Source organism: Gymnoscopelus microlampas (assembly GCF_963454915.1).
Source record: "Gymnoscopelus microlampas genome assembly, chromosome: 22".
Lineage (NCBI taxonomy): Eukaryota > Metazoa > Chordata > Actinopteri > Myctophiformes > Myctophidae > Gymnoscopelus > Gymnoscopelus microlampas.
The window spans coordinates 38,012,555-38,026,299 of NC_139959.1; the positions used below are offsets into that span (position 1 = coordinate 38,012,555).

Here is a 13,745-nt window from a genome sequence, read left to right on the forward strand (position 1 = left end):
TGTCTGCTACATACAGCAAAAACCTTCAATGTTCAAGTTTGCTGCGCAAATAAACGGCAATAATGGCAAGTCCCACATCAGGTCACCATGTTTATGCATCTGGTTCATTTACTACTACTTCTGTTTTTCTCCTGAATATCGTGGCTGTCGGGTGCAAACCCTGTATGTCCAAAACTGTTACTTTTCAGGTAATAGAAAAATGAATCCAATGTAGTTATTATTTAGTCACAAGCTCTTTTTTTTATACTTTTCATTGGTTCAACATTTATAAAACTCCACAGACAGACTTTCCCTATTTTTGACAAGTTTGAGTGACACTATAGTATGACGAAGTAGGGCATTTATTTACACAAAAAAAAAGGAGATACAAGGTTTCTGCCCGACAGGAATGATATAAACCTGGCTGTTCACGTGATTGTTCTCTGCAACAAAAAACAACATTCTTTTGTCTCCCTTCTTTTGATGACTGTTTTTGCCGTTCACAGAGTGAAAACTGTTTCACTTTTCATATTTAATGAATAAAACTGTGTTTGCGCTGGTTGATACAACTCCTGACTCTTTGTACTGTATGCTCAGCATTAATGGCACACACACACACACACACACACACACACACACACACACACACACACACGGTTCTCAAAGTGCGGCCTGGGGACCCCCAGGGCTCCCATGCAAGATTTGTTATCAAAGTAGTTTGACCACTTACAACTTATACATAGGCCAATCAACAAGCTCACAATGCCACGTATACGTGAGCTTGTAATTCTGCTATTTTTGCCAAATGTGAAAATGGGGGACCAAGATCCAAATATATATTCATTTTAATGAATGAATGAAAATGTTTGAGGACCTCAGGCAAACACACCACCTGCATACACACACATATGAGACACAGTTTTCCGTTTACAGGATTTTCTTGTCTCGCTGGCAGAAACATGATGGATCCCTTCAATCCAATCAATTCCCTTCTTCCATCCCTCCCTCTTTCCCTCCCTGTAGATCAAATCCCCTGGGGGGGATGGTGGGAGCGGGGGTGGTGGAAGAGGGAGAGAACGAGTAGAGATGCAAATCCAATTGTTTGGGTTTGGGTTTGGCAAATATTGTACTTTTACTCCACTACAGTTATTTGAAAACTTAAGTTACTAGTTACTTTGCAGGTATAAATTATTATATTATGAAACATACATTAACCACTTCCGCCCTATTTTATGCAGAGGATATTTGAAAAAACGTGACGCGTTGTGAGCTTGTAGATCTGCTATTTTCAAACATTTTAGTACATTTACTTTTGGTACATACATTTTGATACCAATACTTTTGTACTTTTACTCAAGTCAATTTCGAATTCCGGACTTTTACTTGTAACGGAGTACTTCTACATTGCAGTATTGATACTTTTACTTAAGTAAAACATTTGAATACTTTTCCCACCACTGGCTTTTTGGTTCCGTTGTCACTCAGAGAGATATCTGAGCTCTGACTGTCTCGGGGATGAAGGGGTTAATATCAATGGTATTGAATGCTAGGATAAAGCATGGCGGACGTGTTATTGTTCGCTCACAATCTGCCCGCCAGGCAGAGAGATGAAGATGGATAGAGAGCCAGCGTGACAAAGAGAGAGAGCCGCTAATTCCCTCTTCGTCAATACAACACCTGTGTGTGTGTGTGTGTGTGTGTGTGTGTGTGTGTGTGTGCGTGTGTGCGTGCGTGCGTGCGTGCGTGCGTGCGTGCGTGCGTGCGTGCGCATGTGCATGTTTTACTATGCTTTTGAGGACCAAATGTCCCCACAAGTATAGTAGCATTTCAGAACTAGACATTGTGAGGAACATTTTCCTTACAAGTAAAATATTTTTATGGTTCAAATATATATATTTTTAGACATAGGTTTACAATTAGAAAAATATTCAGGTTAGGGTCAGGGTTAGACATTTAGGCCAGGTTTCGGAGTTAGGGTTTTCCCCATTTTAAACGTTTAAACCGAAAAATAGACGATGTAGAAGCTCCCAACACCACGTGTTGTTGTGAGCTTGTAGATCTGCTATTGCACGCCAATTGTCAGCTCTTTTCAATGTTGTCCTAAAATGTTTGTCCTCAAAAGTATAGTAATGCAAACCTGTGTGTGTGTGTGAGCGCTCACGCGTGTGTGTGTGTGCGTGTGTGTGTGTGTGTGTGTGCCCTGTATATTGATGAGAGGGAGGAGACTGTCATTGTTTGAAAGAGGATGCACGTGTTGATGTAGAGTGTGTGCGTGTGTGTGTGTGTGTGTGTGTGTGTGTGTGTGTGTGTGTGTGTGTGTGTGTGTGTGTGTGTGTGTGTGTGTGTGTGTGTGTTCTGCATGTGCGTGAGGGGAGGAGGATTTGGTGCAGTGCGAATCCCCTTTGTAATGGCACAGCAAAAAGCATCTCTCTCCCTCTCTAACGCACACGTCACACACTCCCTCTCTCTCTCTCTCTATCTCTCTCTCTCTCTGAACATTGAGGTTGATGTAAAAGGCTGACGTAAGACCATAACACTCACTAGGTCAAAGCTGGTGATACTGAGAGGCAGCGACAAGGCTGGTGTGCAGTTTGTACGCGCGCGTGTGTGTGTGTGTGTGTGTGCGTGTGCTGACCTCACCACTAATCTGCTGCTTGTCGCTGGTATGTTCGCAATGAGCCAATGACTCATTTGATTGAGTATTGCGTCTATGTTTCTGTATGTGTGTGTGTGTGTGTGTGCATGCATGCATGTTTGTGTGTGGTTGTATGTGTGTGTATGTATGTCTATGTTTGTGTAGGTGCATAAATGCCGTCTGTGTGTGTTTGTGAATGGATGGATGGGGAGGAAGGGGAGAAGGGACTAACAATTCTGATTAATTACCACGGCAGTAAAGGGGTGAATGGTTGCTACTGTACTGTATGTGTTGCTCTCTTGTTTGTTTGTATGCAGAAGAATAATGTAACACAGACACAGAACATCCTATACCTCAACATCTATGTTTTGTTTTGTTACAAATCACATTATAACTGTACAGTTCTAATTAGAACTGTTCACATCAGAAATGTACAGATCTAATGTTCTGACATGCGATACATCTAATGCTGTGGATTACCCATCAGTAATCCACAGCATGAAAACATTATGAGGGGGAAAAAAGCCATTAAGGGTCTAGCGATTAGGAGGAACCACATGACAAATCTATTAGCCATGTAAGCAGTCTACCAGTGGTGGAAGAAGTACTCAGACTTTACGAAAAAGTAGCAATACCACAATATAAAAATACCCTGTTTCAAAATGTTACTTATTAATTAAAAGTACAAAAGTATCGCCATCAAAATACTTAGGGCCCCATCTTGCGCGGCGCCTTTAAACCTTATGTGATGCAATGCGACGCAAGAGTGCGGTCTAGCCAACAGCAACTGGGGACTCCTGAATCACTTCCCTCCATACTCTCCTGTCTAGCGTCAGGGTCTTGAGCTCTACAGTGTTGTTAGCTAAGCTGTCGCGTTGCAGTGCTTCTACGTAGGTGGTGCACTTCCTGCCTTTCCTTAGCTTTGCCCTGTTGTCTCCCACAGGGTCAGTTTTGCTTGCCACCAGTTCCGGGTGCCTGACACAGTGCCCTGCCAGCCTCATCCTCCTCTCTCTGACTTTGTCTGTGACCCGTGGTAGGTCCCCGTATAGAGGATCACATTTCTGATGTGGTCCGTCCATGTGACACCTAGTGCGTAGCATTCTTGTGTAGACTCCATCCAGGGCCCTTTCCTGGTTGTGCTGTGAGGGTCCATGTCTCGGCCCCATACAGCAGTACTGACTCCTCTGTAGCTACGAACAGCCGCCTCTTGAGGTCTTCTCCCATGTCTGATTTCCATACTCTCCTCATCCCATCCAAGGCATTCCAGGCCCTCCAGACCTTCAGGTCCTGTTCCTGTCCAGGCCCGAGATATTTGAAGTCCTCGACTGGCTCGAGCACCGTCCCGTCCACAGTGGCAATGGTTTTGTCCAGTAGTAGTTCCCTTCCTTTCTCTGCTGTATCCGAGATTAGGAAAATGTCATCTGCGTAGTCAAGGTCAGTAATCACGATCGGTTGTACTCGCCTCAACTTCCTCGGGACCAGAGTGAACCCCAGTGCCTCCTCTCTCTGCCATTGATTCCTGAGTCTCAGGGCATGGTCCATCACTATAATGAACCGGACGGGGGCCAGAGTGTCACCCTGTAGGACGCCCGCTAGGATCTCAAAGTCTTTGGTGTCACCGTTGTGGGTTTGAACCTTGGCTCTAGTCTGGCTGTAGCTTGTATCATCTGAACCATCTTCTCAGTAACTCTGTATAGGCCCGTTCATGAGTTTTCCCCGGTGGATGGTGTCAAAAGCCTTTTGGAAGTCAATGAAGGTGATCACGTCTGACAGGTTCCGCTCCCTTACTCCTTCGATCCAGTATCCTCCTCAGCGCCAGTATCTGCCCGCTTGTTGTTCGCTCCCTTATGCCTAATATTATTGGGCATTTTTTATTTAAAATATATCGAAAATAGCCGATCTACAAGCTCACAACGCGTCGATGTAGATCGACTATTTTCATTAGTTAAAATGTAAAAAGAAAAAGAAAGCCTATGTGTGCATGTATGTCTATGTTTGTGTAGGTGCATAAATGCCGTCTGTGTGTGTTTGTGGATGGATGGATGGAGAGGAAGGGGAGAATAGACTAACAATTCTGATTATTTTCGACTATTTTCATTAGTTAAAATGTAAAAAGAAAAAGAAAGCCTAATAAGATTATGGGCATGAGGCAAGGCCGTTAGAGCAAGGGTTCCAAAACTTTTCAGGCCGCGACCCCCCAAATCAATCATATGTTAACTGGGGACCCCCCACCCTGACAAACACTTGGAATTGTAGGAGTTGAGGCATTACATTTAGTTTGACTCGATTCCACAGATAAATATTGTGAAAATAGCCAATTAACTACAAGCACACAACGGCTCACAATGTTTGCCTCTTTCTTACGTATTACTTGACAATTTGGCCAATTTGGTATTAAAAGATCCAAATTTTAACTTTAGAAATTAGCTGATACCCTGTATACACGTACACTGTATGTTGGTTTGTTTACTGTTGAGTGAGAAAACAATGTTGCACATTGAACTAATCATCTGGGGACCCCCCAAAATAATTTGCGGACCCCACTGGAGGTCCCGACCCCAAGTTTGGGAACCACTGCCTTAGTACTAAAAGTAAAAGTACTAGAAGCTCATAATCCATCACGATGTGACACATTGCATGTAGGCTACATCTGCTATTTTTTAAGAGCCATAGTATTCACCGATTCGGTGCGGTCTGGGAGCCCCTTAATTGCCACTGTCTGGGGGTTTGAATCCATCGCGGTGCTACGGCCTTGTCGAGCGTCTATACGAACACAGTGTTTTATGGTAAAAAATATGATAATATGTATATATTTTAGAGATTTTTACAGAGGTTTACAGTTAAGCTATTAAAAGATCCAGGTTGGGGTCAGGATTAGACAGGTCAGGTTTCGGGTTCGAATTTTCCCTATACTTTAAACTTTGTTGTGTGTCATACACCGATTTTGTTTCGATGTACAAGCGCAACAACGGGTCGCAAATGGAACCAAGCGGACCCGTAAGGGTTGGTTCCATTTGCACACACTCAGAGTTATGGGGATCCTTGAAATGTAAAAGCTTGAGAATCACTGACATGAGGTGTTTATATTGTGAAGCTGCTTGTTAGTGAGCCTTGAGACATCACAAGAGGAAAAAGATGAGTCATTACTTAAAGAAATACTCATATCAGAAAAAAAACATTAAATATTGATGGGGTTATTTTTGGTGTGTGTGCGTGTGTGTGTGTGTGTGTGTGTGTGTGTGTGTGTGTGTGTGTGTGTGCGTGTGTGCGTGCGTGCGCGTGTGTGTGCGTGCATGAGCCCTAGCCCCATTCACAAGCTGTACCCCACATCTTGCGTGGCAGCCTCTCTCCTTGTAGTTCCCATAGTAACCCCACTAGGTCAACCAATGGAAAGAGGGGGCTGGGCTGGGAAAGGAAGGGAGGAGGGGGAGGGGTGGTGGGTTGGGGGTAGGGGGGGGAAGAGGGGGAAGGGGGGAGGGGGGGGGGGTAGGGGGATTGATGACAGAGTGTGTGAGAGACCTGATTGGAGTCGGACTGGTGCAGTGAAAAACAGACAGACACCGTAGATTCACACAAGTGCGTGCACACGCAGGCACGCACACACGCACGCACGCACACACACACACACACACACACACACACACACACACACACACACACACACACACACACACACACACACACACTTGTATTACTACACTTATGAGGACAACAACATTTAGGACGGCGATTTTATTAATGAAATAAAAAAGAAAACCTGTTGTTATTCAAAAATGGATAATGCTTCAGTTTGCAAAATCCTTTTCATAAGCCAAACCAAACATGTCTCAATAGGATATACAAATGACATATTCAGCAGTTCTTTAATAGTGTCCTGACACTGTCCATAAACAACCAAAATACCAAACCCAATGGAAAATGTCTGAAAGAAAACTATTAATGCCGGGCCAGTGTATGCTGCAGTCAAGGCAAAATATGAACATCTGTCCTTACCTTCAGTCCACAACTCTTCCGGGAAGTCCGTCCACAAGATGTCCTTCAACCCAGTAATCCACAGTCTCTTCTTCTAATCTGATCTCCAATAAGTATTCCAAAAGCAAGAACCTGGGGAAAATATCGCCTTGCCCTCATGGGTCTTCAACATTTTTCAGGCGAAGAACCCCTTGGAGAGATGAATCAGGGACATCGATAACTTCATATAGACTTTTGATGGCACTGTCATCAGTGTTGTTTAGATACAACTACATGAGGACCCCTAGGGGTCCCGAGAACCTTATAGTCTTTCACACCTCATTCACCCTGGTCTCATGGAGCCTCTCATGTTTGTGGCACTCACAGGTGCCACAAACATTTCTGATAAATCATCTCTGACAGCCTTCATGCTCCTGCTGCCTCATCAGCAATAAAAATGTATTAAAAATAAATAGGGCCTCTTCCTTACTTCCTTCACAGGTGTTACCAATGATACTAATGAAGGCTCTGCTCCATTCTGGTCAAACAGAGTCAGGGTGCTGATATTGTGCATGTTAGCTCACTGGAAACACTCTGCTACACCAGTGGGTCTCAAAGTGTGGTCCAGGGACCCTGAGGCTCATGGTTCCTTGAGGGGGTTCCAAATGGCCCCTTACAGAGTTACACACCCGTGTGTTACTGTGGTTCCATTTGAACACTCTCAGAGTTATGAGTTATGACAAATAAATAAATAAACAGTTTGAGAACCACCAGTATTGTAATTGTACAGCAGACGTGAAGTCCACATACCAGCTCTGACAGTGTGTTATAAACCGGTCCCGCAAGCGGTTCCCAATGTGACGGTACATAATCCGGTTCCTAAATGTTGGATTAGGCTCCTCTGGTTCCGGATCTCAACCCTAACTGTGGTGCAGAACAGTGTTCATTTTGACAGCCATCTGAAAAGTTAAAATTTGAGTCTAGTTTTAGTCAACTAAATATCAGAAGATTAAAGGCGGTTACACACCGGCGAATATGCGAATATACGCAAAATTCGGACTCGTTCCGAATAATTAAAAGACGCTTTTTTGCTTCGCTTCTTCGCTTTTTTGCTCCATGTAAGCTTGCATTGACTTTATAAGGTTTAAAAAAAACGCATTATTCGCATGAAAAAAATCGCCCCGGTGTGTAAGTGTGTAACTTTAACAGTTGACTAAATCTACAGTTGATTTTGTCGACAAAACATTATTTTGGCAGTGCCTTGATGGCGTTGTGATTGATTGTACACCTGGTTGCATGCTGAAAATAGCCGATCGACAAGCTCACATGTTGTGAGCTTGTAGATCTGCTATTTTCAGAGCGCAGCACCAGAGCGCAACCAAACATATAGTGACTTCTCTTTTAGTTCCACTGGATCTCTTCTCCACTAGTCCCTCACTAACAGTTTAGTCTAGTTTTTATTTGTTGATGAAATTGTCAATATATTTAGTCATATAGTTTTAGTCATCAGAGCTTAGTTTTTATTTAGTTTTAATTTAGCTTTTGCCAGTGAAAAAAGGTAGGCGACGAACATTTGTTGTCACAGTATTAGTCTATGAAATTAACACTGGACACTACAAGCACATTGTGGTGATGTTTATCAGTCAGTAGGCTACATGATGATATGCACCATAACACACTAATCCACCAGCAGGATGGCTTTAATCCTGTACAGTTCCTCTAAGGCCACGTGTCAGCTGAGGCAACACATTTCTGTCAACAACCTGTGGGCCGGTGGCTGTGAGGACATTGCAACCCCCCCCCCCCCCCCCACCCACCCCCATCATTTTTAATTATAGTGTAAAATTCAGATTTAGTATAGTTTCTTTTTTCAAAGCTAGAAAGGTAACACAATTTAACAAAATAGTATGATACCAATAGACCAACAGGAACTTTTTTTTTTTTTTTTTTTTTTTTACATCAACCACTTATTTATGGTTTAAGTTGATTTAAGTTCACCAAAAATAGTAGATCTACAAGCTCACAAGGCGTAGCGCAGCGACGCATTGTGAGCTTGTAGAGCTGTTATTTTTGGTGAAGAGGTTTGGCGTAGAGGGGGAAAAAAGCAGACCAAGTACAGAGCCAATTAAGATGAAGTCTGCTAAGTATTGAGGGTCTAACTGGTTAAATGAATTCCACACATATGAATAAGAAGACAACATGCAAACTAAAAACAACAATGTGTTTACAGAACACCGATGATAATGCTGTCAAACAAGTCTATGAAGCTATCTATGAAATCTATGGAAAAGTTTAATCTGCAACACAATTATATACTACATGTACAGTAGTAGGGGGTCCCTGCTTCATCTCTCTCTCTCAGCTAAGGGGTCCTTGGCCTGGAAAACATTAAAGGTTAAACGTTACGTCAGTGCCCCCTGGTGGCCGTAACATAATACTGCTGTGCTGTGAAACATGCCTTGGCTGCATGCCTGGGGGTTCAAATTCTCCTCTCCTCTCCTCTCCTCTCCTCTCCTTTATAGTAGGATATAGACGCTATTGTTAAATGAGTTTCGGTTTGTTTCCAGTGGGAAGCGAGCGCACAGATGTAAATCCCGCCCACTACATTTGATTGGGTAAAGTACGGCCTGCTTCCTGATCTGAAGGCCCGCCCACTTGTAGCCAATGTGCATGGGTTCTCAACGGGGCTCCCGACAGATTCAAGCGCAGCTCTGAATCTGTTCTTCAGAGATTAGCTGCTGGTAAACAGTGAGCAGAGTGAATATGAAGATGATTTGATCATAGACGACTGCCACTGATGATGAATGAACACTTTGATAAAGTATTCCATCATTTTACTATAATATACAACACTAATGAGCTGCTACTGCTCTCCTGAAGAAAAATAAATCACTGTTACACTAATGATAGTGTTGCTGCTCTGATCTGGGAGTTGTATTACTTAATCCCTGTATTCTTATACTTGACTGGAGTCTCCTAGGGGTCTGTATGCCGTCATCTTTTTGTCCCTCTACACACCAAATCTCTTCATCGAAAATAGCCGATCTACAAGTTCACAACGCGTAGACACGGTGTGGGCATGTAGATCAGCTATCTTCGCTGAATGTTTGTCCACAGAAAATAAACTGTAAAAAAGGCTGGGTACCGAGTAGGGCTGTGAATCATCTGCTATCTCACGATTCGATTACGATTCTTCACGATTACGATTGTTTCCGTTTGATGTGGGACAATAGATTGTGTGTATGTGTGTGTGTGTGTGTGTGTGTGTGTGTGTGTGTGTGTGTGTGTGTGTGTGTGTGTGTGTGTGTGTGTGTGTGTGTGTGTGTGTGAGTGAGACACAGAGAGAGAGAGGTGAGAAATAAGTCAGTGACTGAGTATTCCAGTATCTTTCCATTTTCGTCAGGGTTTTAACTGTTTTATAAATTCAACATGGGAGGTGAACTGCTGAGTCATATTTAAACATGAGGACACTGTGTCTTTAAACTCACTCCTCACTCCAGAGAGAGAGAGAGAGAGAGAGAGAGAGAGAGAGAGAGAGAGAGAGAGTCAGGAAGGACGGAAGTAAGGACCTCCCATATAATTTCTGATATATCCAACCCAGTCTGTTTGTCAGACAGTGTGTGATGAAATGGCACAGCAAGACGTTCAGTTGAACCAGGATCAGTTCTGCTGTTCTATCTGTCTGCATCTACTGAATGATCCAGTGACTGTTCCCTGTGGACACAACTACTGCAGTAAATGTATTGAGCGTTACTGGAATCAGGATGATCAAAGAGGGAGATTCAGCTGTCCACAGTGCAGACAGACGTTCACGCTGAGACCTGTTCTGAAGAAAAACACAATGTTGGCTGAGGTGGTGGAGAGCCTGAAGAAGACAGGACTCCAAGATGCGCCTCCTCCTGATCACTGCTATGCTGGACCTGGAGATGTGGCATGTGACGACTGCACCGGGAGAAAACTGAAAGCTGTGAAGACCTGTCTTCGGTGTCTGGTCTCGTACTGTGACACTCACCTCCAGCCTCACCACCAATCTCCTGCCTTTAAGAAACACAAGCTGGTCAAAGCCTCCGCCGAGCTTCACGAGAACGTCTGCTCTCGCCACGACGAGGTGAGGAAGCTTTTCTGTCGCACCGATCAGCAGTGTATCTGTTGTCTGTGCTCTGTGGGAGAACACAAAGGTCATGATATAATCTCAGCTGAAGCAGGAAGGACCGAGCGACAGAAAGAAGTCGATGCGAGTCAGCAGAGCACCCAGCAGAGAATCCAGAAGAGCGAGGAAGACGTGAAGGTGCTTCAGCAGGAGGTGGAGTCCATCAGCGACTATGCCGATACAGCAGCGGAGTACAGCGACACCATCTTTGAGAACATGATCACTTCCATTACGAGAAGACAATCTGAGGTGAAACAGCTGATCAGAGAACGGCAGAAACATGAAGTGAGTCGCGTTGAAGAACAGAGGAAGGTTGTGGAGCAGGAGGCTACTGGACTGAGGAGGAGACATGCTGAGCTGCAGCAGCTCTCACACACAGAGGATCACATCCATTTTCTACGCAGGATCACCTCCTTTTCAAGGATCCATGAATCAGAATCTACACCCCCGGTCAGCAGTAATGTCCGTCCTTGGAGCTACTTTGACGATGTGACTGTGGCTGTGTCAAAGGTCAGGGACAAGCTGGAGAACATTCTTAAAGACGAAGGGACACACATCTCAGAGACTGTGAATAGAGCGGAAGTTTTACTGTCAAGACCACAAGAACCCAAGGCCAGAGCTGAGTTCTTACAGTACGCACGTCCAATCACACTGGATCCAAACACGACTAATCATTTCCTGTATCTGTCAAAAGAGAACAGAAAAGTAACAAGCATCAGCGAACATCAAACGTATCATCGTCACCCAGAGAGATTCCGCGGAGGAAGACGGAACGCTCAGGTTCTGAGTAGAGAGGGTCTGACTGGACGCTGTTACTGGGAGGTAGAGTGGAATGGAAAGGTTGATATAGCAGTCTCATATGAAGATATAAAGAGAGATCAACGTCAATTTGGATACAATGATAGCTCTTGGTCTTTACGATGCGGCAGAGGGCATCATGAATTTGTACACAGAGGTGATAATACTAAAATCCCAGGCCCGGTGTCATCTAGAGTAGCAGTGTACCTGGACCACAGTGCAGGTACTCTGTGCTTCTACAATGTCTCTGAAACCATGACCCTCATCTACAGAGTCCAGGTCACATTCACCCAGACCCTCTATGCTGGATTTAGGTTTTATGTACAAAATAACATAGACTATGCTGAGCTGTGTGACCTCAAGTGTTCAGAGTGCTCACTCACCCTGGAACGTTTGGTCACAGACTATTGGGATGTGGACAACAATCAGAGGCCATCTTTGGCCTAAGTGCCGTTAACGTTTCACTGTAGATAGATTGTATAGTGCAGCAGATTCTATCCTTTTCTGGACCAGGGCCCACTTGGAAATCTCAAGAGTGTCTCACCCATGTGACCACTTAAGACTGCAGTCTTAAGTGGTCAGATGGCTGGGCTGAATGCATTATCAGAGCATGTTAATTGTAATGATCGATCAATCAAATGTGTTGTGACTTGGATCAACGGAACTATAATGGTGCATTCAATAATAAAATGTAATAGAAAACAACATTGTGGGTCCAAGACATTTCCAGTAGCTGTAATAGGGAGGTACTGTATGGTGACATATACACCCTATAAAATAAATGAATTGTTACTGTGATATAAGTAATTATCCTGTATTGTCATTGTCAATAAAATGATAACTAGAAAAAGTGCTCCTCGGAGCACACCGCCAGCAGACTTGTGTTGGGAATGTTGGGAATGTTCTAATTCTTATGTTCTAATTCTTACAAAAAATAGAACATGTTACTGTGTCATAGTAACATGACACAAGTGTCCTATCCGTCTGTATAACTGTCCTATCCGTCCTGTCTGTGTAAGTGTCCTATCCATCCTGTCTGTGTAAGTGTCCTATCCGTCCTGTCTGTATAAGTGTCCTATCCGTCCTGTCTGTATAAGTGTCCTATCCGTCCTGTCTGTATAAGTGTCCTATCCGTCCTGTCTATGTAAGTGTCCTATGTAAGTGTCCTATCTGTCCTGTCTGTGTAAGTGTCCTATCCAATTGTTACAGTATCCGCCATTTCTCAGCCATTTCGTGATTATTCCTGTCTTACCTCACTTTGAAAGAGGCACAGACTCTTTCAAAGTGACACACTATTTCACCGTATTGTCACGTGTCACGTGAGGCTTGACCAATGTTAGCTTGTTTCACGGAAAGTGAAAACAATGTCTCCTGGCGTAGACAATAATAATCAACATTATGGCCACTCCGGTTGGGTCTCAGAAGTGTGTGAGTGATAAATGTAAATTATATAATGAATATGGCCTGCAATTATCTAAAGCTGCCGGAGAGAACCACAATGTTCTCTATATTTCTCGCAAAAGTCTAGAAAGACATGTGTCCATGGCACGTCAGTGCGCCCCAGCCATGCAAGCATCCTACTATAATTCTAGTAACCTCTGTAGTGGTGGTGAAGACACCCGGTTCTCCTCACTGGCTGGACCAATTGCTCTGATTTTGCACACAGCCATTGACCATTACCATCTGAACACAACTGTGAAGCCCGTTTTTCAATTTCATCAAATCTCAGCTTCTTATTAGCGTTTTTCTGTCAAACACTGTCGCCATGGTTACGGGGCTGCCCAGCTATGGGACGAACTGCCTCCCGGGTTGCCAGATCATGTGCGCATATCCCCCCACGGCTGCGCTGCGCCGACCGGGTATGGTCTAGTATAATAGAAAGGGAGTAACATATCATACAGGTAAAAACTAATAGAATACGCACATCACTTCATTGAGGTGCTGGGTTGGAAGGTAATATGAAGAAAAAGAATGAAGGTAATATGAAGAAAAAGATCTTGATAGATTGCTGCTGTAGCAGCAATCTATCAAGATCTCCTCGTCTAGGGCATTTAACATGTTCAATACCATGATATCTGAGAGTTATCACATTGTGATTAGCGGACATGAAGTGCATTGCAACTGGGCTCTTTGGATCTTGGTTGCGAATGCTGCTTCTGTGTTCGGAAATGCATTTTTGGTTGTGCATGATATAGTGCCCTTGATATCAAAACGTTTCCCTGTTAGTGGGTG

The 13,745-nt window shown here is 43.8% G+C and overlaps 1 protein-coding gene across 1 annotated transcript; it reads left to right on the forward strand.

The window, feature by feature from the left end:
- Window positions 1-10,193: 10,193 nt before the first annotated feature.
- Window positions 10,194-11,960, forward strand: LOC311038618 (tripartite motif-containing protein 16-like; the record flags this gene model as incomplete). Its single annotated transcript, XM_084048190.1, has 1 exon — window positions 10,194-11,960. One exon carries the CDS (start codon window positions 10,194-10,196, stop codon window positions 11,958-11,960), a length of 1,767 nt encoding a protein of 588 aa, XP_083904316.1.
- Window positions 11,961-13,745: the final 1,785 nt, after the last annotated feature.